The 26166-nt window shown below is 42.3% G+C and overlaps 1 protein-coding gene across 4 annotated transcripts; it reads left to right on the plus strand.

Moving 5' to 3' along the window:
* Positions 1-784: 784 nt before the first annotated feature.
* Positions 785-25751, plus strand: ehmt1a (euchromatic histone-lysine N-methyltransferase 1a). Of its 4 annotated transcripts, XM_037482696.2 has the most exons (23): positions 785-918; positions 1164-1523; positions 2841-2946; positions 4042-4124; positions 5187-5409; positions 5545-5690; positions 6035-6178; positions 7410-7708; positions 7788-7871; positions 7955-8043; positions 8148-8254; positions 11373-11495; positions 12415-12516; positions 12600-12704; positions 13461-13615; positions 14007-14174; positions 16399-16543; positions 20684-20761; positions 21119-21234; positions 22390-22476; positions 22572-22650; positions 24026-24201; positions 24304-25751. In XM_037482696.2, the coding sequence occupies exons 1-23, from the start codon at positions 862-864 to the stop codon at positions 24398-24400; spliced, it is 3129 nt and encodes a 1042-aa protein (XP_037338593.2). In that variant the 5' UTR covers positions 785-861; the 3' UTR covers positions 24401-25751. The 4 variants fall into 4 exon arrangements, with proteins under 4 accessions (XP_037338593.2, XP_037338592.2, XP_037338591.2 ...); XM_037482695.2 differs by lacking the exons at positions 785-918; positions 1164-1523; positions 2841-2946; positions 4042-4124 and having other exon boundaries at positions 5184-5409; positions 7770-7871; positions 24304-25750; XM_037482694.2 differs by lacking the exons at positions 785-918; positions 1164-1523; positions 2841-2946; positions 4042-4124 and having other exon boundaries at positions 5184-5409; positions 13425-13615; positions 24304-25750.
* Positions 25752-26166: the final 415 nt, after the last annotated feature.

Raw genomic sequence — 26166 nt, forward strand, 5'->3', positions numbered from 1 at the left:
TGAATGTCGTTCTCTTCAGCTTGATGCTGCTTCCTCCTTGCTCCATGAAACAAAACTAAATTTAAAGTGAGTTTATAATCACCCAACAGAATAAAGGTTTAACGTTATTTATTTGGAGGGGAGCATGACAGATTGAATGTTATCACTAAGAGAAGTTTGTTTATATTATGTCTTATCTGTATTTAAAACACATTGTTTCCCAAGGTCACATAACTAAGTAATTAACTAAGATGTGATGTTATAGATTATAATATAACATTTATATCAGATATTAATGTTATGTCTTCCATGTGTATACCTCCACAGTAGTCTTGTTGGGTGGGGATTTCAACATGCAGCACTTCTTAATATTGTGTATATAATGGGAAATGCTGTACCTGTTTTAAAACACTATTCTTTTTTTTGAACATAACATAACTATTCATAAGTATGCCGTCTCATAACTCTATCGCTGACGTTTATAACCAACCAAACTGTTTAAAAATCGGTTGAAAATTGAGCAGGATATGGTTATTTTAAAACTATATGTACCACTACCAACACATTGTTATGGGTGAGCGAGCGGACTGTGGCAAGATGGCCGCCATGTGCGGACTCGTTGAATGGCAAGGCGGACGAGACATCTCATATATATATAAATATCGATGAGACGACTTTATACATATATATCTATGGCTGCGTCCCTCGACCGCATTCAGAGGAGCCGACGGAAACGGACAGCAGAGTCGCAGCCAAAGTGACGTATGCTGTCGACGAATGCGTCCTCAAGCATACAGCCTATGGAATTGAGACGTACCCACTACATCACGTGCTTGAGAAGGAGGGGCGGAAGTGAGAACTCCTATCTTCCTGTTCCGTCCTATGGTACCGTCCCTTGCTGTTCACCCTTCCACTGATATTCTACACCAATCGAAGCTGGTAGGAAGAATCGCTCCCGATTTTTCTCTAAAGCCTCATCGAAGCTCTCGTGGGTGTATGTAAGCCATGTACGCACGCAAACGTGTGCCCGCTTGCGCTCGTCCACCGGGCTGAGCTCTGCTTTGCTTGTCTTCCATGTTGAAGCCATGGCCGTGCAAAGATGCGCACACTGCATGCACTGTTTGAATTTGAGCGTGTTTTGACTAAGTTTTGAAGACCGTAGTGAAACTTGTTAAACTTCTTAGGCGCTGCTGTGGACAGCGATGGATTGCAGTGGAGCCAGTGAGCAGTCTGGACGAAGTAGGAGACCTGGTCAGCCCTTTGGGAACCCCATTGCGATCACGGGACAAGCCGCACAGAGTGGTCAGAGGTCCCATGTTAAGATAACTCCCTTCCACAGCTCACCCATACTCAACAGCAATAATGCTGTCGCCAGCAAAGGGCCAGGAGCCGCTTCTGGGAGACAGCTGGCAGCTCCAGTGGGACAGTTTCTGGACACACTCGGAAGTCTCACTGTCAGAGGGAGACTCTCTTCTCCCGGAAGCCACGAGCAACCAACTCCCAGTTCAGGATCTATGATGACCTCGCCTGGAGAAAATACACACGTAAGTCCACTTGTCTAAAGGATATGGAGGAAATGTTTCCACAACTCCAAGCACCTGCATTGTGTCTTGTAAATTGTCAGTGATAATGTGATGATTGAATCAACAAGCTTGAATCAATGAAGATAATTAAAGTTTTAGATTTCCAGTATTTGACCAGCGAACAGTATAAGGGTATTCAAATCTGCTTGGCGCATCATGAAGATGTGTGGTCAAAAATGTGGCTGATACTGTATATAAAATCAATTTTGGCCACATATAATGATTTAACACACACACACATATATATATATATATATCAGGAAACGTTTATTACCATAATATGGAAATTGTCTTGGCGGTTGGTGCATGACAGAAGACAGTACAATAATGACGACATAGTGCAGCAATAAGATAAAAATAAAATAAAAGTTTAATAAAATATATGCTATGGGTTAGTACGCTAAAGCTATGGGTTAGTAAGTTAGAGGAGATAAAGATAAAATTAGAAATAAAGAAAAAGTGCACCAGCTAAACTTTGACAAGTGAAAGTGACAAAGTGAATGAATGAACATGGGAGTCAGAGTCAGTCAGGGGGGACCCCGGGCTCTGTTGATGAGCCCGACTGCCGAAGGGAAGAAACTGTTTGTGTGGCGGGAGGTCTTAGTTCTGATGGACCTCAACCTCCTGCCGGATGGGAGGGGCACAAAAAGTTCATGTCCAGGGTGGGAGGGGTCGGCTACAATCTTTCTGGCCCGCTTCAAAGTCCTGGAAGTGAACAAGTCTTGGAGAGACGGAAGATTGCAGCCAATCACCCTCTCCGCAGAGCGGATGACACGCTGCAACCTGCCCTTGTCCTTGGCTGTGGCTACAGCGTACCACACGGTGATGGAGGAGCAGAGGATGGACTCGATGATGGCCGTGTAGAAGTGCACCATCATCGTCTTTGGCAGGTTGAATTTCTTCAGCTGCCTCCGGAAGAACATCCTCTGCTGAGCCTTTTTGGTGATGGAGCTGATGTTCAGCTCCCACTTGAGGTCCTGGGTGATGATGGAGCCCAGGAAACGGAAGGAGTCCACAGTGGTGACGGGGGAGTCACACAAGGTGAGGGGGGAAGGTGGGGCTGCGTTCTTCCTGAAGTCCACGACCATCTCCACTGTCTTCAGGGCATTGAGCTCCAGGTTGTTCTCGCTGCACCACGTCACCAGGTGGTCAGACTCCCACCTGTAGGCGCACTTGCCCCCACCGGAGATCAGTCCAATGAGGGTGGTGTCATATATACAGTATATATGCGCTTTAAAGAAGGTAGATAACTGTGTTGCCTTCATTTTGCCTTCAAAGCCTCCTGCCAGGAAAACAACAAAGTCCAGAGCAGAGCGTCGTCCCGGCCGTGTGGACAAGGACACTAGAGCGGTCTCCACCCTCACCTCTATCAAGCCTCCGTCCGGTTAGTCGTTCATTTCTTTGTAAACTTTATGGATTTTCAATGTAACTTGAAGCTAGGCTACTTGATCCAAACCTTGTTAAGTTATCTTCATATAAAGTATTTCCCCATGTGGAGAAACCTTTAACAACTATTCAGATTCTGAATATTGGCAGATTTACCAATAAATATGTCAAATTAGTAAAATGTTAAGCTAAGCAAGTGATGTCTATTCGTCCCCCTTAAATGTGTTCCTTTTTGCAATATAAATAAAGTATTACTTTTACGTTCCATGTGAATGATCATTTGTGAGGATTTAAAGGATCCACTTTAGACAATCTCCCGTTTGACTCTGTACTATTGTTTGCTGTATCTTTAGTCACTGCCTCTGGAGAGTGCATTATTCACTATATTTCATCCAGCCTTACAGCAACTCAAAAGTACGGATGCCCTGCTACTTTTTGTCAGATATCTGTACAATACGGATTTAAATAGCTGCATTAGTAATTTGTGGCAGTGGGCCAATCTGGTTTCTGTGGAGTCTAACGGCCGAACAAAGCCACAGCTCTCCTCCACCCACCCCCCCGGCCGGAGGTGAAAAGTCAAAGGACTCCACTGGCTCGAGTTCATTTTGAAAAATAATATAATAACTAACAGAAGCAATACAATTACAAAGTGAAATACTGAATGAATAGTACAATATTTCGCCAAATAGAGAATAGCAGTCGATTCCGACCTCAAAGCATGGATCTCCAGAGATTCTGACTGTCCTCTCCCCAGTCCTCTACAGTCTTTTCGAATCTATGGCCATTATTTTACCGCTATATGTTATTGGCGTAGCTAATTAAAAATGGCATAGCTCCTCCCACGTTGTCTTTGTAATGTGATTGTGATTGTAACATAATCTGCTTTAATAAAAGTTGCAGTTCTTAGAAGATCAGTATTTGCAAATGTTTCAATGCATTTTCTTCCCATTTAAAAATGTAAGGAGAGAGAAGTAAAATGTGTTTATAGTTTAACGGCCATTGCTTTAATGATAATAAAAGTAGAATTGATACCATTTATTTTCCCAATGATGACTTCTGGTCCCCTTACCTCAAGTCTTTGTGCTTATCCTAGCTGTGAAGAGAAGAAAGCGGAAGATGGGAATATACAACCTGGTGCCGAAGAAGAAAGCCAAGGCCCTTAAACAGCAGGAGAAGGCAGGTCCATTATGTATTTCCTCATTCCTAATCATCAGACCTACGACCAACACACTGTCAGTCCGCTATTTCAAAATGTGTTCAGATCGTATTTTTGGGCTATTTGCACATTGAGCAGGGCAAGAACCAGAAAGGGACAAAAGAGGGGGGGGTGGGCGCAATGTATCCAACGAAGTCTGTGTGCAGTGTTCTATGGAAGATAATATAAAGAAATGATGCTGTATGCGGTAGTAATATCCGGTCTATCTAAAGACGATATAAAATAGATACCCGATACTTGCGATACGATACTGGAATGTTTTTCTATGATAGTAGCAAATAAAACATCTGTAAGGTTCCCTTTTTACCAGCTTGTTCCTGCCCAGCTTTTTGAACACTTAACAAATGTCATTCATATTAGTATTAGCACACAGCAAGATATTAATGAAAACGACCTGGTAAAATTATAGCATTGATTATACACGGCTATGTAGACCTATTGTCCGTATCTGATTATATGATCACATAGTTATTTCCATAAGTTTGAATAACATCATTTTACAGATGTGTCTTTTGAGGTTTGTGGGTTGGGTACATTCAAGATTGACACATAATTAAAGGGTAATTTCTCCCCTTAATTGAAAAATAACAATGGAAAACATGCCACCACATACCTTTTGCACCAATACACACATGCCATTACACTAACAATGAGAGAGCCAGTCTGGTAGAATTTTGAATATTTACACTGAATATTTACACTTGTTGCAACTCGCAACTATTACACTTGGTTGTCTCGTCTGATTGGAGGTCGTAGTCTGATGGGGTGATGGCGGCGGCCTGTCTCCCCCGGGGGAGAGGAAGGCTCACGGTGTGATGGACCAGTACTAAAAATATTCAAAATCGTATTGTTTTCAACGTAATTTCTAGTACCGCTACACCATGCAACATTACTGGTGACACAAGGTTCATTCTCAACCTGATACGATAATAGTCCAGAAATACAATAAAGGCATGAAATAAGACAAATGACTATAGTCACCAGACATCACTGGTACAATTGTTATTCTTTTTCTCAATCAGAAAGAGGAACCAGGAGCCACTGTAGAGCAGAACAGAGCTGTCGTAGATGGGAAATCAGGGATTCTACCAGAGTCTCAGAAGGCAGGAGATCAGATGGCTGTGAAGAATATATCGATGTTGGAGGTGGAACCAGGAGTAGACTGCCATGTTGAGTACACAGAACTGGCCTTGGACTGTCTGAATCTGAAAGCCCAGCAAGAGCTGCTCTCACCCCCCTTGACAGGTAACAATATTTCACTGACTGAAGATCACCTAAATCCATTATGTCCCCTTTTTCTTCTAGAGAACACATTTTTAGCAATCGCAGGTCAATTTCTTGGTGTGATTTGTGGTACAGTAATGGAATAAATGTCTGCAGGTGTAGTAGCAGATGCTGAGGTGACAGAAACCGACCTGGCTGAGGAGTTGCCACTATGCTGCTGTCGTCTGGAGACTCCTCACAGCAGAGGCAATGTGTCCTCTCTAGATCAGAGTTGCATGGCTATGGAGAGCACTGATGGAACGGTAACCATCATCTGAAGATCTGAACATATATATGTAGATATATTTAGATACTGTGCCTTGCATAAGCATTCACCCCTTGCACCTTTTCCCATTTCATATTGTTACAAACTGAAATTCAAATATGTACATTTTTGATCCACACAACATACATTTTACTTGTTAGGTGCAAAATACATTTCCTTGTGACACAGACAATAATGAGAACAAAAAACAGATCTGTTGGATGCAGAAGTGTTCACCCCATTAAGTCAATACATGGTAGAACCAACCTGGTATAAGCCAGTCTGATTTGACAGAGTTGGACACCCCTGTTTTTATTATTGTTATTATTTTCTTCTCCTCAGCTGGTTCGTTGCCAGAGGCGAGTCACGAAGCAGGAAATGATGCGACCCTCTAACACGGTGCATCTTCTGGTTCTGTGTGAGGAGCACCGTGCAGGCATGGTGAAGCACCACTGCTGCCCCGGCTGTGGACTCTTCTGCAGGGCGGTGAGTGGAACAGACCCACCCACCCTGTAAACATGTCGGACATCACTGTACCTTTATTTGATTTATTAATGGAAAGTTGATTTGATCAGAACTGCACTTTGGAAAGATTTAAGAAGAACTTATTGTGAAGAAACAAGTCATGCATGAATATTGTTACAGTACAATCCACCAGTCTACATTTTTTGAAGCCTGTACTTTTGCAGCTCACTTTGACTTTTAACTTCATGTGTTCTTCTCTCCCTGGAATGTGACGTGTCTGTGTGGCTGTGGCAAATGATAAAGCCAACAAAAACAGAAATGGAAACAGCCATGACTCTACGGGTTGCCAGGGTGTTGTCCCAATTCAGAGGGGCAGAATTAATACTGGTGTCACAGAAAGATACAAACCCACATTTACATGCCTGTTTTCTTTTACAGTTTCAAGGTGCTGATAGAATCCGATTTACTTCATAATCAGTCAGTTCATAATCAGTTATGATCGTGAGACCTTGGCGGAATTAAAGGTCAAAAAGTTTCCACGCTGTATATATCTGGCGTGGCGGCAAAAAAAGCACCATTCGCCATGAAACAGGAAGTTGTAAGTCGCACTGTCTAATCAGCTGTCAGACATTTTAGAAAACAATGTAGAGTTATAGTAGGAGGGCCACCTAGTGGCCCCAGGATGTCATAGGTTCCACACTTTTACAGATTATCCACAGTGATCTCAAACTTGATCAGACATGCCTTAAGAGAGGTCACTGAATATTTTCTTACATGAAAACGGACGCCGACTTGGCAACTTTGCGAATTTTAATCGCTCGCCGTGAACAAATAATTCAGCTACTGTCCCGAGTAGCTGAAAGTAATGGATACATTGTGATACAAAAAAACTATTTTTACAAATGGTTGAAACGTCTGTCGGTCCAAGTGTCGGTTTGGTCAGGTTAGGTTACTGTTATTTGTACCTGTAGTTAGATTTGTTTAGCAATAGAGAGCGAGGCATCCATGTCGACAGACATTATAAACAACAACACAGACTCCATTGAAAGTTGACAAAAGCTGACTTGAGCATTAGTAAATGATGATGTTGAAGAGCATCAGGAAGGACATGAAATCAAATGGGCACATCTGGAACCTCACAATGGTGTAGGGGTGCTCTGCTTTAAATGTCTCTTGATATTTTTGTGACTTTATATATTGTGATACTACTCTTGTAAATCCTAATACAGTGTTCTCCTTGTCTATCTCACAGGGCACCTTCATGGAGTGCAGGCCGTACGGCAACATCTCCCATCGATTTCACCGTGACTGCGCTTCTATTTTGAGGGATCTCAGGTTTTGCCCTCACTGCGGAGAAGATGCCAGCGGTGCGAAGGAGGTCACGGTGTCTAGGGCCGACCCGTCTCCCTCTGTACCCAGATCAAACCCTGGGCCCACAGTCTCTGCTGTAGCCACTCTGCCATCAGTACCAACCATGCCTGCTGTTCCACAGATACTCAGAGCTAAGAAGACCAGCGAGCCCCAGAGGGGCAGGGATGAGAGCCGGAGCAGGTAGCGTCTTTTCACAAAGAAAACCTCAGTAATATTGCAGCTTTTAAAAAAATGATTACAGGTGGCATTCTCTTCCCAGTGTAAACAATGCAGCCATGTCTGTTGCAAACAGACAACCTAAAGAGTCCCTGGAGAGTATTCTGATGGCCCTGGATGATGAGAAGTAAGGTTAAACATGGTACTTTACTTGCGGTTTGCTGAAGAGTACAGTGTGGGACACAGTTTGCATCTCGTCATTCTTTTTAGCCTGAAACCAAAGAAAGTGAAGTACCCCCCCCGACAGCTGTACATCTCTGCGAAAGAAGGAGAGCTCCAGAAGGTCGTTCATCTCCTAGGTAACATGTTACTGGACACAAAGCAGCCCACCTTACAATCACCCAAAGTGTGCGTTTAGAATGAATAGTTATCACACTGATTGACCAAGATTTGTACATTCAAGTTGATGGAAAGGACCCCAACTTTCTGATGGAGGGCCAAAACAAAGGCACCCCTCTGCACGCAGCTGCTGCTGAGGGTCACCAGGAGATCTGCCACATGCTGGTCCAGGTAAGGAGACATGCCGATATTGTTAGTAGAAATTCATTTTATTACTGGCCTAATATTCTCAAACACAGTTTTCACAATTATAATTGTATTTCTTTGGCGTAATCCAATATGAACCACAATGCTTGATCATTATTTGTTCTTTACTAATGAGAAGCACGGAGAGCATGTATTCTTGTGACCCATTTGAGTTCATTTTAAAGGTACCCTTTTGAGATAAAGATCATTCAAAAGTAAATAACACACTTCAGTAAAAATGTGTCTCCAGAATGTTTTTTTTCAAAAATACACTTAAATTGTTACCCCATTTATATGGAAGCCCATTTAGTGTTAAAAAGTCAAAATTATAACATAAGATACAGTATGTGCACCCAGAGGTTCCTTCGTTGTTTGAAAGTCAACAGCCTTTTATTCGCATCCTTCACACATACACAACATCAGGGTGGAACATGGGGGTGGGGGCTTCCTCTGTTCTAGAGGGGTGCAGAGTTTATATGTATTGATATCTACTCCTGTGTCAGGGGTGCAGAGTTCACATGCACGCGCTTATGTGTACAACATCCTGTGTTACAGTCAGCTGGTGCTGTACCACTCCTTAGCTGCACGTGATAAATGTTCCAAAAGCATAATAATCACCCACTGTTCCCTATCATTTCCTTCCTGTTTATGCTTTTAAACTTATTGTTTACATATCTTACTTACTACAATTTGGCAATACTTTGGTTAGGACCGTGGAGGGGCGAGCTCGTAACATCAGCATCTGTTCGTTCCTACAAAGGAGTTTAAAACAGGTACATCACACTGAACTCGGTCCAACATCGTCATTTTCCTCTGGGTCCTGTCGGGACAGGGGTACATATTGAGCTAGTGGCAACACTGTTAATGGCAACAGAGATTACTGAGGCATTTATAGATTTGGCAATCATTGAGCGGATACACAGGATAACACAGGTCATAAGACAGCAAAAGATCAGGAGGCCACTGCAAAAAACTACTCCCGCTTTTATGAGGAGTTGAATCCAAGTGCCGGACCATATCCAATCGTACCAGTTCGCACTACGGACTATGTGGTCAGCAACCATAGCCCTCTGCAGTTGGGTCAGGCGGCCTAGTGCGTCTGTCATGTTCTGGGAGTGGACATCATCAGTGATATAGGTGCAGCAGGTCGTATTTAGGAGTATACAGGTACCACTGGATGCTGCAGATCTTGGTGGATGGATGCCTCTGTATCACCTACTGTCGCAATCTGTAGTTTGTCTTGCAACGGAAACCACAACCATACTCTGAACATCACCAGGAACAAGGCTCCTAGGGCTCTACAGGTGTTGGAAAAGCTGCGATGCCAGTTCTTAACTCGGGCCTTTAGGGATGTGTCCCCACGCTGTTCTCTCTCCTCTCCCACAAACGTCATGGCTTCAGGCTCCATCCCCCGGTCTGACACCTAATGAGTAGGGATCGCTGATTTCTTCACTGACGTTGAGACGGCTGCCTTTTATGCGGGCAGTCCCCTTTGTAGTCAGACTTCCCCTCTACTCGTGGTCGTCACAGGTTCAGGGCACTGATCCGGGTTGTCTAGGGGAAAGAGTTTACAATGAGAGAGATGTATCCAGGTGGTTCTTTCAGCTATCTTTACAGTGGTTGAAGTTGTCAGAAGGACTTGGAATGGCCCTTCTTAGCGTGTGTCACTCCACATCTTTCTTTTGATTACACGGATGAACACCCAGTCGCCAACCTGCACAGAGATGGTAGGAGAGACAGGTGAATCTGGCAAAACATTTGCTTCTCTTACCCCTCTCCATATAGTCTACTAACGTTTCTACTTCATCCACTTTCTCTAACTCTGGATGTGTTAGCGGGAGGTGGTAGGGGCGCCCATGGATTAGTTCGAAAGGTGTGGCCGGTTTGGGTCGGAACTATGTGCATATATGTTTTGACTATATCAATGCAGTCCAGCCATGGTTTGCCTGTTTCTGTCATGCATTTCTTTAGTCAGCTTTTTACAGTTCGGTTAGTCCTTTCTACCACCCATGGGACCGCTCTGGGGATGGTAGGCACAATGGTTTTTTTTTTTTAGTTCGATGTTCATGATGACGCTCCGCTTTGTTACTATTTCGTTCACAAAATGTGAAAATGTGAAAATCCATGTGCAATCCATGTGCATTACCTGGAACGGATATTCAGGGGATGGGAACCTCCCGCTCTTTTGGCGTTCCCCTGTGGATTGCGCTTAATGCACGTTACACATGAACTACAATTTGCTTTTAAGAAGTTTTGAATATTGACTGTGTAAAAGTGTCGTTGTATTATGGTGACCATCCCTCCTGTTGAGACATGGCATTGCCCATGGCTCATAATAAGGGCAGCAGCTCTAAACAAGCTCTTTCCTTCATGATAAATGATACATTTCTATAAGATGTTCCAAAAGCATAATAATCACCCGCTGTGCCCTATCACTTAGCGAGTCTCACAGAAACCTCGCGGCTTGCAGCAGTCCAGCTGCAGTCAGAGCACAGAAGAGACGTACCTCACGTCCAGACTGACAGTCACAAAGTCAGTGATCTTGGACTCGGAAATACCAAAGATAATTTAGACTCCGCTAAAAGCGAACCACTGTACGTCAGACGTCCCTGTCCCTCCCTGATTGTTATGAGGGTGGAGTGAGTGGGTGCAAGTGTCCGTAGAACGTTTACAGTTCGGTAAAGTTGGCGAGATATTCACAGATTCCAACTCCCCGGTTCAATAGCTCATCAGTGAGACGTTGTTTTAAAACACAAACAACACCTTTCTGTAAACATAGTGATGTCAACATCCAGCTGCATAAGCATATTTTATCTCATCATTTTGACTTTCTAACACTTCTTTTTTTGTTGTTGTCGGAAATGCGCTTCAATACATTATATTTAAATATGAAACAGAAAAAAGAACATTCACAATTGATTCTTGTTTTTAAAACAATTTCATTGCTGCAAATATTTTGAATGCCAGCTAAGCAAATGTAAGATAGTATCTGAGTTAATAATCTAGTTCTCAACACCACCTCAACTCGGCACGATCTGGTATTTTGGATGAAAAACGAGCATTTTTATATAATGTATAACTGTATGTGTGTGTCTTACTGTAGGCTGGCGCCAACCTGGAAATGTTTGATGAGCAGCAGAGGACCCCGCTGATGGCGGCCTGTGAGAACAGCAATGTGGACACAGTGAAGTACCTGCTGAGGGCTGGAGCCTCTGTGGGCCATAAGGTGGGTCAGACTGTTCCACGACCAGGGCTCAGCCAACACATTAATGGTGTTACACATACTGAAAAAAACAAAACGACTTTACATCTTCGTGTCTTGCATTTGAAAAGGAAACCAATGAAGCAACATTTGAATACTAAGCTTGACTATGAATAAAGACGAAGCAAATGAAAATAGAAAATTAGGCATTCATCTTCCCGATTCTCATTGTGTGGTTTTCCACTGTTCCTCTGTTGGAGAGACTGGGGGCTAATGGGAAAGAGTTTTTTCTTGTTGATTGGAACTGACTTGGTAAAGCACCACTGTGTAGGTTAACAACAAGGACAAGTTCGCACACTGATTGTAGTAGACCCATGTACAGACAGCTTACACTATTTTCTGTGAAAAAAGAAGGCCTCCTCTCATAGAAAGAAATGTTATATATATGTTATATGTAATATTAATAGGGAAAGACCCAACGACTAGTCTGCAAAACACGCATTACCATATTTTGTAATCAATGGGAAATAAATTGTAAATGGACTGTACTTGTACAGCGCTTTTCCAGTCTTCCAACCACTCAAAGCACTTTTTCAAATACATGACATCATTCACCCATTCACACACTGATGACAGGACCTTCTATACACAGTGGCCTGCCCATCAGTAACTGAGATGCACATCGATATGCGAGTTAGCCGGGCCTGGGATTGAACTGCCAACCCTCTGATTGGAGGACGACCGCGCTCCCCACTCACCCACAGTTGCCGTCCATGGGACATAGTTGTAGATACCAGTCATGCATTCCACATTTTGTGTCCAACTCTTCTGTTCACCATTCACAGTACTATGATTACAAGTACTGGTCGCAATTGGCCAGCCAGTTAGCTTGTTAGCGTGCTAGCTACTAATTTCTTCAACGTGAATCATGTTGTCATCCCAGGATATCATTGGTTTCACCTGTCTCCATCTGGCTGCTAAACTGGGGCATTGTGACATTGTCCATCATCTACTCTCCAAAGCATCCAAATACATCAACTGTCAGGTAGAGTGACTTTACCACTAACAGCTAATGTTATCAATAATCAAATTAGTTGGTAGATTTGCTAACAGCCTGTGACTGTGCAGGACGATGGGGGATGGACTCCGATCACATGGGCCATTGAGTACAAACACAAGGAGCTGGTCCACCTGCTGCTAGCTAAAGGGGCCGATGTTAACCTCAGAGACAAGGTGAGTACCCCCCTCGCCCTCCACCAAACACACACCATGTTTCATATCGGTAGCATGCCGTAGCTCAGAGTAAGAGTGGGTTAAACTCTGAATCTCTGAAAATTTCTGCATTTTAGTGTCTGCAAAAGTGTTCTACAAAAGGTCTGCGGGTCACTCACCGGTGTGAATTATTTAGTGGTCAATGCAGTCAGAAGAAGACCACAAAAGAGCTGTCAAAGTAGTTTTAAGTTATCGTCTCCACACCAAGTTCCTGATGCCCACAAATATGCCAAAACAAGATGCCAACCATGAAGCTTCGAACCGGCAGGCCTTAACGATTTTACTGTGACTCGTCTTCTTCTAGAGAACGATTGCACAAGCTTCACGAAACAAGACAAGTCTACAGGCTAGCGACTCTGAGCCTGTATTCGTGCACAGTATATAGAGCTGAAGATTGACGTCAGCATGCTAACAGGCGCACAATAGCAATGCTGAAAAGGGGAATTTTTACAATGTTGAAGGACATACATACTACTACTAGAACCAGAGAGCAATCAGCACTGCACAAACCAAGCAGATTCACACAATCAGTCCATTTCCACATCATAATGAAAATATATGTGTTACAAAATCCTTCTTTAAATGATTCCAGTGGTGTTGATACAACTGGTTGTCATAATCTTGGAAGCTTTGAGTGTATGCATTTAGTGTGGATCCCAGCACGTTGTTTCCTTTCTAAAGGCAGCAGTTCTGACCACTGATCTGCTCGCTGTTCAGGAGGAGAATGTGTGCCTACACTGGGCAGCCCTTACAGGATGTGATGACATCGCCCTGGCTCTGCTGGAGGCCCAATGTGACCTTAATGCTGTCAACGTACACGGGGACTCTGCGCTTCATGTTGCTTCCAGAGAAAACCACTTGGAGTGTGTGATGTGAGTGTGTAATCTAGGAACAAAATGTATTTAATAATAATAATTGGATTTATATAGCGCCTTATTGTAGTCTCAAAGACGCTTATTTGAGTTATACAGACCAGTATCAAATCCAGGTCAGTTCATTGCTAATAGAAGGTGAATACTATGTTTGTGGGCGGGCCTACAACATATAATTAATTCTCCTCCTGCGAGCCAAAGGATGATACCTTATTGTTTTTGTTCTGCCTCGTTCCGCCATATTGTTCATCATGGCCTAATTCTGCCTAGCTGAACTGCACGGTGACATTGGGAAAGCGCCAACACACCCATATTGTTGTACACATTGTTATCAAAGCCTTTTTTTTTAAGCAGTCATCAAACTTTAAACTTAGACAGCGTTCATCTGCAGTTTGTTTCTGTCTCGTGGAGCTGACATCAATCAGAAGAACAAGGAGGGCGAGACTGCTTTAGACTGCTGCGCCTTTGGCTCCAAGGTGTGGATGGCCCTGAACACCAACAAGAAGCTGACTGATGCCACCAGAGGCCGGGACGGTCCCAGAGAGAGGCTGCTCAGCAGGTGTGTGTGTGGGTGTGTGTGTGTGTGCGTTTGCATTTAAGAAACGGTTTTTGTAAATGATTTCAGCTGTATATGTCTTCATGTCTTCCTTATAGAACACTTTAAAAAACCTGGAAAACTAAATATGAAAAATTATGAAGTTAAAGAAACAAAGCTGGTTTAAGTTTTATATTAGGTAATATAGTGTGGAATTGTAAAAAATGTATTCAAGGAGCTTGTTGTGGACATCGGGGAACCAGGTTATTGCATGAAAAATGGGAATCAACAGTTGATGTCATTGAAACGTTAACAAAAGAGCTTCAGGAGCTGTATTTATCATCATATTATAGAATAGTGTTGTCTACAGTTTTCTGGCTAAATGCCGGGCCAGCTTGAGGACAGGACTATTCTTTACAACTCAACTTTACATTACATGTCATTTAGCTTTCATCCAAAGCGACTTACAATAAGTGCATTTCAACCGTAGATACACAATCTCAGAAGAACAAGTAACAAAGTACAATTTTCATCAAATAAGCAGTTTTAAAACATGTTAGAGAAAAGTGCCATTATAAGTACAATTTAAGTGCTACAATATGTTAGTGCTATGGTGTGTTAGTGTTTTAATACAGAGTCGAGAGAGGAGGACGAAGTTGTCAGGAGAGTCTCTGCGGCGACGTTCAGGTGTAAGAGTGAGGAAGAGTCTGTTGAGGGGAGAGCCGATAGAACAGAGGCCAGAGAGAAGGGTGAGAGTCAGCGAATGTTGCGGTGAACAGGTACAGAGTCAGTTGGTGGGATCGTTAGTTGGGAGAGTGGAAGAGAGTATGACATGAAGAAGTGATCAGAGACGTGGAGTTACAGTGAGGTTAGTGGTAGAGCAGTTTCTAATGAAGATATAGTCATGGTGATTGCCAGCTTTGTAAGTAGGAGGAGAGGGATTGAGTGACAGCGCAAAGGAAGAATGTAGGAGTAAAAGGTCAGATGACGTCTCCGTCGGGATGTTAAAGTCTCCTAGGACGATGAGTTGGGGCCATTTTCAGGGAAGTTGGACAGGAGGATGTCCAGTTCTTCCAGGAAATTTACAAAGAGCCTGGTGGACGGTAGAGGACGACAATGTTTAATTGTACCGGGTGAGTAACTGTCACAGCATGGAATTCAAAAGACAGTGGGGCGGAGGATGAAGAAGGGTAAGGAGAAAATATCCATTTGGGTGAAATGAGTAAACCTGTGCCACCACCCCTGCCAGTGGGTCTGGGTGTGTGGCTGAAGGAGAAGGCAGCTGGTGTGGATGTGTTCTCTGGTGTGATCCGTGTCTCAGTGAGAGCGAGGAAGTGAAGCGACTGCTGGATAGCAAAGCAGGAGATGAAGTCAGCCTTGCGAGTAGCTGACTGACAGTTCCAGAGGCCTCCTGTGACACGGTGTTGGACATGAGTGGAGCGGGTGGGGTAGGTAAGAGAGGAGCGATTACGACAGAGAGTAGATCTAGTCCGAGGAAGGTAGTATCTGCGGGTAGAGATTTGAACAGGTACAGGGGTAAAACACATGGTTAAGAATGAACATGAAAAGACGCAGCACTCAGCTGCCCCAAAGACTCCTTTGTATTTGTCCTGGTTGTCTTCGCTAGCGCTTCACCTAGTCTCCAGTTAAATACTCCCTCCTTAATGGAAGTCGGCTACGACTGCGCTGACCAATCTCCGTTGTTAGGAAACAACAGGTTGATTGCCCTCAGCCGAAACTCATCCAAATGCAAAACAACGAGCACAACTTTACTTACTTTTCCTTAATTCGTAGTTCTGGTTTGTTCATCAGTTTACTATTTGGCATCTTTTGGTCCAAAGCCAACTAAGCTGATGTAATGAACTGAAAATGATCTAGAAATGTTCTTTTTGACCTCAATACTAACTCGTCAGACATTTCCAACATTACCACATAAATGCTGACACAGTATATACCAAATGACAGGTTTTACGTTTTCTTAGTTTTTGTGAATTTGCTTTTGAGGCATCAGAGTGTGTGCTGTTTTCTTTTTCGTAATGCCGTCAAATAATGAGGCAACACGCGGTGCAACAGTGGCACCAATGTTGTGAAAAAGTGTTTTCTTATTTTTCGTCGTATTTTTATCACACTTAAATGTTTCAGATCAAACAATTCTTAATAGTAGACAAAGATGACCAGAGTAAATAAAAATGCCTTTTTCTAACAATGATTTCATTTTTCTCTCACTTTAAAATAACTTCCTTCTCAGGGATATCTCTCGGGGGTACGAGGCAATTCCTATTACCTGTGTTAATGACATCGACAACGAGCCAATCCCTGTCAACTTTAAATACATCCCTGACAACTGTGTCACCTCCCCCCTGAACATTGACAGGGACATCACTCATTTACAGGTGAGACTCACAATAAATGTGTCAGTATTGATGATACACATGATGAAAACTACAGTGGCCATCATGAAACATAATGTTCAGCATTATTTTTTAAATACTGATGTATTTAAGGAATCAAATGTAGGTCTGCAGTTTCTTCCTAGGGAGGGTCCTGTTACTGCTGACACCCAACATTCAGGATTATGTAGCTTTTAATTAGGGCCTTTCATTGTGAATTTATTGCAATGTGTAGCTTTTCAATGATAAAACAATAAGTCTCAGGTTTTTTTTACATGCAACCCGATGGGAAAAGGACGCCTTTTAAAAAGCGCATTGCTCGACGCCTATTGTAGTTAGATTTTTTCACAGTGTGTGGGGGGGGACTATCCCTGCCACATTCCCTCCTCGGTTGCTGCTAATTGTATGTGTTTTACAAACCTTGCTAGGGGTTGTAAGTAGGATGAGATGGTCCACACTGTTGCCACCATGTTCCCCTTTCCGGCCCCAGCTGGGCTGAGCTGCAGCAAAGGGTTTGTGTGAGGTTCTAGGATGATTGTCTGGCCTTTTGAATGTCTGAGCTGGTATTGTCCCTGTAATTCCTAGCTCAGCTCCCTAAGCCCACATCTTGAGACGTAATTTGTTCTCTCAACTTTGCAAGCAAAAGCAAAGGTGCCGGTCGTCTTCCTGGGTGCAACTAAAATACGGAGAGCACACAAGTGAGACTGGCAACCTTCCCCATACATCTCCTCCAGTTTACCAGAAATCAAGCTGGTTGCGTTACACTGTTCTGTCAGAAGAATCAATATTTCCCTCTTTGGTTCTCCCTCTGGGCCACTTAACACTATCCATGTATTGAATAGTAAACATTTCTAGTAGAGCAGTACGTCAAGAAGTTGGAAGGCAAGCGCCCGCAGCACCCGGGGGCTGGGCGGGCAGAAGCTTCCTCTGTATCAGGGATGTCAAACTCAGGCTATATTTTTTCATGCAGATGTACCAGAGCCAGATGTTTGTTTCTGTGCTGTTGGAACCTCAAGATGTGGGTTTTCATCATAGAAAGAAATGCTGCTCACACAGTTAGGTGCTTCCAAACATGCAGAGAGCCTTTGAGCAGCCTGGAGGCGGAGCTGAGTCATCGTTTCAGGGATGAAGCTCGCTGACTGTGGACAGAGTCATAGACTGTGCCTTGAGTGTGTCATTGCACTTGAGGACTATCCGCTCCATTTGGATGCTCACAGGTGCTGTTTCCATGTCTGCTGCAAATGGACTGCTGAGCAGTCCAAATGTATAAGTCTGTAAATCTAAATTAAGTAAACTGCGTGAAGTGCTCCCAGCACGATACAGAAAGCGGCTGAAAGGGGCGGGGAGAAGTTTGTCAGGGCCTTGTGTACTAATGCTCTTGTGCCCACTTCAGGTGTATATGTTTCGCAATGTGCATGTAAAAGCATGGTGAGGTATGTAAAAACAAGCCGCACTGAGGGGAAATGGGTCACTGCCTTTCACGAAAATTGAAAAGTGCTAATTGCGCGCTTCCATGTCATGCATATGCATTCACGGGAGGGTCATGGGAAAGTTTGGCATAAAGAGATATGGGAGGGTGTGTGTAGTGCGCCTAATTGTGTATTATGCGGTATGTACAGAAGAAAATTTTGTGCCTCCTAAAAGCAGGTTCCCTCAAATACAGCGGGTGAAATAAGTATTCAACACGTCACCATTTTTCTCAGTAAATATATGTCCAAAGGAGCTACATGACATTTTCACCAGATGTTGGTAACAACCCAAGAAATACATACAAAGAAAGCGAAACAAAGAAGTTAAGAAATAAAGTTATGTGTAATAATGTGAAATGACACAGGGAAAAAGTATTGAACACACTTACTGATATTTATTCAATACTTTGTACAAAAGCCTTTGTTGGTAATGACAGCTTCAAGATGCCTCCTGGATGGAGAAACTAGTCACATGCATTGCTCTGGTGGGATTTTGGCCCATTCTTCTACATAAACAGTCTTCAAATCGTGAAGATTCCGTGGGCCTCTTCTATGAATCTTGGTCTTCAGTTCTTTCCATAGATTTTCAATGGGATTTAAGTCAGGTGACTGGCTGGGCCATTCTAGCAGCTTTATTTTCTTTGAAACCAGTTAAGAGTTTTCTTGGCTGTGTGTTTGGGATCATTGTCTTGCTGAAATGTCCCCCCTGGTTTCATCATAATCATCCAGGTGGATGGCAGCAGATTTCTCTCAAGAATGTCTCTGTAAATTTGCCCATTCATCCTTCCTTCAATTAAGTTTGCCAGAAGCAGCCCCACACCATGATGTTCCCACCTCCAAACTTCACTGTTGGTATGGTGTTTTTAGGGTGATGTGCAGTGCCATTTCTCCTCCAAACATGGTGTGTATTATGGCATCTCATCTGACCACACTACACTCTCCCAGTATTTCACTGGCTTTTCCAAATGTTGTGCAGCAAACGTTAAACTCTTGAACATGCTTTTTTTTCTTGCGTGGTGAGCGTGCATACAGGCCATGGCCTTGGAGTCATTACTTACTGTTTTCTTTGAGACAACAGTACCTGCTAATTGCAGGTCTATTTGAAGCTCTCCACAAGTGGTCCTTGGCTCTTGGACAACTCTTCTGATTATTCTTTTCACTCCTCTGTCAGAAATCCTGGCCGAAACAAATTTAGGGTCAAATTGTCTTTCCACTTCCGTATTATGGCCCCACAGAGCTCACTGGAACATTCAGAAGCTTAAAAATGCGCCTATAACCAATGCCATCATTGCATTTTCCAACAATTAGGTTGCGAAGGTCTTGAGACAGCCCTTTGCTTTCACCCATCATGGGATGTGTCTTGTGTGACACCTTGGCAATGAGACCTTTTTGTAGGCCATCAGTTGGGACTGAACCAGCTGATATTAATTTGCACTGACAAGGGTCTGTATTGCTTTTTAATTACTGATAGTTTTCAGCTGTTGTCTTGGCTTTCCATACCTTTTTTGCACCTCCCTTTCTTCATGTGTTCAATACTTTTTCCCTGTGTCATTTCACATTATTACACCTAACTTTGTATCTGAACTTAGCAACATCTGGTAAAAATTTCACATCAATAGCTCCTTTGGAAATACATTTACTGAGAAAAATGGTGACGCGTTCAATACTTATTTCACCCACTGTATGCCTCCTGGTGAAACGTCAGTTGGAATCCGAGCCAGGCGGCAACATAGGGCAAAGACGAGCCCATGGACATATGTCATGATTTTGGTGGTTGTAGCATTTATAATAGTGAAGTTATTGAATTTTTCTCTAATATGTTTTTCCGCATTGCACTTTGCAGACGGTCCCTGCGCACTCGCCTCACGGTCGGCGCACTTGTCTCACGAGCGGCCACTCGTGAAGATCAATGTGATTTGTACAGCTCCTGCACTGGTCCGTATTGGTCAAATTATACGTTATTTGGGTTGTAGCTGGTTGTCGACATAACTACGGTTACAGGGAGGTGTCGTTTGTGTTTCATCGTCCTTTCGCTGACGAGCTATTGAACCGTGAAGTCTGAATCTGTCAATATCTTGCTAACTTTACCGAACACTTTCTCTCCTGGAAGTATGGACATTACTTTTCGCTCGTCGAAATTAAAGAAAAAAATGTAGTGGTGAGTTGTAAATTATGTGCTGGTTTAAATAACTTATCCACATCTAAGAGTAGCAATTCAAATCTCATGAAGCAACTGTTGATACAACACGCATCGACTAAGCTAGTAGCGAAAGACAGCCCTACGGATGTTGAAGACGCCACTCCATGCAAACAACCAAAGCTTGACTTTAGGTCTACGCGGTCTGCAGTGCAGCCGATAAGCCAGGCAGAGCTCAAAAAATTTATTGCGAGGTATGTTGTCGATGACATGATCCTCCCTGTTGGTTTCAATAAATAGGTCTGAAAAATATGTGTATTGTGTTTCTGTTCAGTACTGTTCATATTTACATTTAAAAAGCAGACATAAAAGTAACTTCAAAGTGAATTTCCTTAGTAACTAATTACTTTTGATATACAGTAACTGGTAATGTAATTCAATTACTTTTAAAATAAGTAACTAGTAACTGTAACTAATTACTAATTTTCAGTAACTTGCTGACTTGTATCACCGCTCCCCTCTTGTTGTGTTTTTCAGCACTGCAGCTGTAGAGAGAACTGCTCATCCAGTACCTGCATGTGTGGCCAGCTCAGCCTGCGATGCTGGTATGACAGTGTAAGCTCACACACACACACACACACACTGGTTTAAATTTAGCTAGAATTATGTGTGTTTGTTTCAGTGTCCAGTTTGTTTAACAAAATTAAAATAATTATTAAACCCATAGGACTTTGTCCTCAATAATATACTACAGTTTATTCCAAAAGGAAAACGGTTTTCTTTATTTGTAACACATTTTAGTGGAACTAGTTTCGTGGTTGTTTGGCAGTTAGTCTGTTTTTGACTTGAAAGACACATCAATCAGATCAAACACTTGGTTCTGTGAAAGCCTAGTTAAGTTCTGCCTGAATGTGTGCTTTTATCCTTACTAGCTGTTTTCTAACACTTCTCTGTGTGTGTGTTTGTGGGTAGGAGGGTCGACTGCCTCTGGACTTCTGTCAGAGGGAGCCACCGGTGCTGTTTGAGTGTAACCATGCCTGCTCCTGTTGGAGAACTTGCAGGAATCGAGTGGTCCAGAACGGACTGAGGTGATCTTATAGATTTATAGATGTGTGTGGCCCACAGAATGAAAGCCTTCTGGTTTCCAGGAGGACAATTTTTTCTATGAAACCGCAGCAGCGCACAGTTTGAACTAGCAATGACCTGACTCCGCAAATATAGCTCCAGTGTGGCTGCTGGTCGTTAGACACCCTCAACATTCTCCTATTTCCCTGTGGCTAAAAACTATCACAGCATGGATAACACTGACTAAGCTTAGTTCAGGACCCAGTTGACTTTATCGAAGAGAGTACCTGCACAGGCTGCTCTGTCACCTCAAATGGTGGACTTTACATATTTTAAACGGTTGAATATTATTCAATTGGTCGGCATGTTTTGTTCAGTTGCCAAAGCTGACATGCTTGACACATTTGACAAAGTTGCACAATTTTGGACAGCTACAAAAATCTGCTATTAAAAGACCCTGGTGTCCTGGGGAAGCACTGATAAGCTTTAACATTAGTGGCTTTTAAAATTAAGTTTCCTGTTTGGCGTAATTTATTATCATGCTGCTGCATGTGCTCCATTCTTGGTGCTGAGCTTTCCCAATAACACGCACACAAAACATGCATAGTCTGCAGTAGAGACACGAGAGTGAACCAGGTTTTAACTTCAGTTGAGTAAAAGCCAATACTTTATCAATACATCTGTTCAACGAGCGTGTGAACATGTAGGAATGTGGTCTCTTATCCACGTGCACACTCGTTTCCATTTTCAAATTCAATATAGATTTGTTTCCAGTAACTTTTATATGATGAGTTTTGAAACTTGAAAATCACTCAGCATATTTAGGTTCATTATTTGTTTCATAAAATAATATATTATAAAGAGATGGCTAAAAACTTTCACAGCATGGATAACACTGACTAAGCTTAGTCCAATCATGAAAATCCACTCTAAAGGTTTGATAAAGACTCAAAGAGTTAAGGAGTAGTGTGGGTAGCATCCTGTACACCGTAATGCAAACATTTGTGCACTCTACTCTATAATAACCCAGGTATAACAGAGGTTATGGCTGGCAGCCCTTTATACCAGGCCGGAGGATACATGCAACTCTTTTCTTGAATAAGTCAATGTCGAAACGTTTTGTTGTCTTAATGTTTCTCTGCTGCTGAGAGAAATAACTGCCTTGTTGTTTGCTTCAGAGCCCGGCTGCAGCTCTTCAGGACACAGACGATGGGCTGGGGAGTGAGGGCCATGCAGGACATTCCTCAGGGAACATTCATTTGCGAGTGAGGAGAGACTCTCATAAGATAAACAACTGAATTATGTGTTTTACAGCATGAAATATTAAATAGAAGCTCCTTCCCCTCTGATGCTTCCACAGGTATGTCGGGGAGATCATCACTGATGCAGAGGCCAATAAAAGGGAGAATGACTCTTTCCTCTTCACCCTCGACAATAAGGTTTACATGAATTTCAAAATTCAGTTTTCACAGTTTTAGTTTGTAGAATCAGACTAGTAAGAATGGAAATGCCGGCACTACCAACGTTTAGTAATGGGTTGGTTAGGCTGTAATTGGAGATTCCGTTTAATTTAGCCTGTTAGTAGCCAGCCAAATCCTATGATGGTGTAATGCCAGTACTGTAGGCCAGTGAGATTCTTAGTATGTTCTTTTATTCAAGTGTCCTGGTGGCATGTGTCAACATCGCTTCATCAAATCACACAGTTTGTGTGTAAATATGTGCTGTCATATGGACACACTGACCTCTAATATTTGGTCATCCGTAATCTACTCCTACTTTTTTTATTTATTATTTTTATTTTTATTTTATTTTCCCATGCAACAGCTAAAAACGGGTCCGCGACCCACCAGTTGAGAAGCACTGTTTTAAAGTATCTTTTAGTAGGATCGTTATCATTTATTTGATTGGTCTCTTCAATAGAAAAATGAGTATCCATGCAATAATTAGAAGTGTGATTCTCAAAGAATGCTGGAGCCTCCATGTTTGTATTGTCCTTGTGCTGTTTCGCTCCGCAGTGGAAATGAAGAAATTAGTCTGTTTGGCTCAATTGTATTTGGGCTCAATTTATAAAATGCATAACATGTGTTTTATGTAAGGCAAGGGTAAGTATCTATCAAACATGTTCTAAATTATGCTCTACCTATTCACGAAAATATAAATAACTGAAAACTTCGGAATTCGCTGTTTTGAAATCAAAATATGTCATCCACATGAGTTGTGTAGATCTGAAGAGTTATTTTGGCACAGGGGTTCACTAACCGGCCAGCGTTTCTAAGATTAGAGTGAGAAAAAGTGATGTCATGATCTTTGCAAGACATCCGTGATGTGACGAGCCTTGGCCAATAACCGTTGAGATCTCTACAACGTCTTAATTTCCCTCCAAATTTTCGATTGGAAGATCCTGCCGACACTGGATTCTGATTATTATTATTTACGAACGTGTTTCGGCGCAATCAATGATCTGAATCAGATCAGTTTAGACTTTTGGTCTAATGACCGTGGTTATAAAAGCTTGAGGGTTCATCACACGACGTGGATGTGGAATATTGTAGGCCTATCAATGTAAAGTTTGTTTAAGAAAATCACACTGCACCCAGCCTAATTTGTATGATAGATTATTCTACATTGGCTCATTTTAACAAATAAAACCCTGGCTAGGATATATCGGACGTGTGCACTACCTGCACCACACCACGTTGGATAGGCATATATAGTTCCAATAGATAGAAGTGTTGGTGTGCAAAATGGATGATGCCATTGTGGACCTCCAAATAACGAACCTGTGACTGTGACTCTTTGTTTGTCACCCAACAGGTGGGAGACGTTCATTGCATTGATGCGAGACTCTTTGGCAACGTTGGCCGTTTCATCAACCATCTGTGCGAGCCCAACCTGTTGGCTGTGAGGGTGTTCACCATGCACCAGGATCTCCGCTTCCCCAAGATAGCCTTCTTCTCCAGCAGGCCTATCAAAGCTGGAGACCAGATAGGGTGAGTGACGGAAAAACAACCTCATTTTTCCATCAGTGAAAACAGTCAAGTAAATAGTTCGAACAAAGATAATATGATGGACAGTTGCTTTTCCCTCACTAGGTTTGACTATGGCGATCACTACTGGAGGGTGAAGAGCAAGTACTTCAGCTGCCAGTGTGGGTCCCTCAAGTGTCGCCAATCAGCCGGAAGCAGATAGAAATTCACCGATCCGAAACATTGTCCTCTGATTTAGATGCCACACAACCGTGATGCTTTGATTATACGCATACCAATTGGATTTCCTTGATTTTTAAAGCAACTTTCACAAGATCTGTCATCTCACCGCACAGGATCTCATAGACCAAATGAGGTCATGTTTTATATGAAGGACTTTGTCGCTCAGTGGTCCCCAACCACCGTGTTGGTGCCGGGCCACACCACAGAAAAAATAAATAACTTGTTTTTTTGTAATTGACTTGCTGCACGGAAGTTCCCCCCACCAGCGGACAAAGAGTACGGGACTAAACACCCTCCCCTCCCATCGGTCGGTCGGTTCGGAACGACTACTTCAACCGCCTTGTTGGCCGGTTATTTTGTTGTGTTTATCCACTACACCTTCAAGACCAGTCCGCAAAATATTGTCTAACATGAGACCGGTCTGTGAGGTAAAAAAGGTTCAGGACAGCTGCTGTAGCTCACCACCAGATGACAGATTGGTTCAATTATATCTAACTTCATGGGCTCTTCCTTTTAATAATGCAGATTGTAACATTTGTGGATATTCAAAGTGAAGTAATGTTCTTGTAGTTTATCTTCTATAAACACACATTTTTAATTGGCAATTAAACACACTTGACAGCAGTTTTCATCTTATTTGTTTTGAATTAATTAGCTTTAGTTGTCCGCAGAAAGTAAAGACAGAAAATAGAGACAGCACGTAGCTTTCTTGAGACAGACCTTTGCTCGCAAATGTTTGATTTGCGCTCTTAGATTTTGACATTTTCTTTCATAATCTCCACCTACGGTGGGCAAATAACTGAGATTAGACAAATGTATAATTAGATATTGTTCTAGGAGTTCCAGCAAATTCGATTTGTAAAATTGACAAATCCAATTGCGGCTCCATAATTTTTTTGCATTGCTCGTCTTAACATAGTGACGCAAAGGAAACCTTCCAGCTCCTTCCATGTCAATGTGTTCATAGATTAACTCTAGGTCGACCATACGCCTGTTTAATCACTAGGGTTATTTTAACCAATTGTAACCGTACCAAATGATCACGTTAGAATGACATTTTCCTTTCAATCATACAGCGTTTTTAAATAAAATAATTGCATTGCCTTTTTACCATTGTTTTTCTTATGATACCAGAGAATGCGTTGTCTGTTAGTTTCTCAAATATTTCCATTGTTTTTCCGCTACATGTTTTTTTGTTTTTAACCTTTGCAAATGAATACATGTAACTTAACCAAATGGTTCGCCATAAGGTATAATTGTATTTTAATTGTACTCAGCTTGATGCATAAATTGATTTATTTTCATAAATAAATTGATTTTTTTTAAATGTGAACGTCTTTGTTTTAGTTTAAAGTTTCGCCGGAAATTGTTGACGTTTCACTAGTTTTGCATCATCATAAAGTCGGCGGCGTTCGTTGTCTTGCTCTTGTTAGTTGGAATGCTTCAAGCATTCCAAGTATTGTTCTTCTAATCTTTATTCAACTTATTCAATATTAATCTTATTAGTTGGAATGCTTCAAGCATTCCAAGTATTGTTCTTCTTTTCTTTATTCAACTTATTCAACACGCTTATTCTATTTCTTCCGCCGCACCTTTCAACTCCTTCACACTTTCAGCTATTAAGACCATTCAAATATTAAAATATTCAGATCCTCTCAAAACTTGTTCAACTTTCAACTTTTTCAGCTCTTCCAATCTTTCAGCTAGAGACACCATTTAAACTTTAAAATGGTGACACAAGTCTTA

This window comes from Pungitius pungitius, chromosome 5 (genome assembly GCF_949316345.1).
Source record: "Pungitius pungitius chromosome 5, fPunPun2.1, whole genome shotgun sequence".
Classification (NCBI taxonomy): Eukaryota; Metazoa; Chordata; class Actinopteri; order Perciformes; family Gasterosteidae; genus Pungitius; species Pungitius pungitius.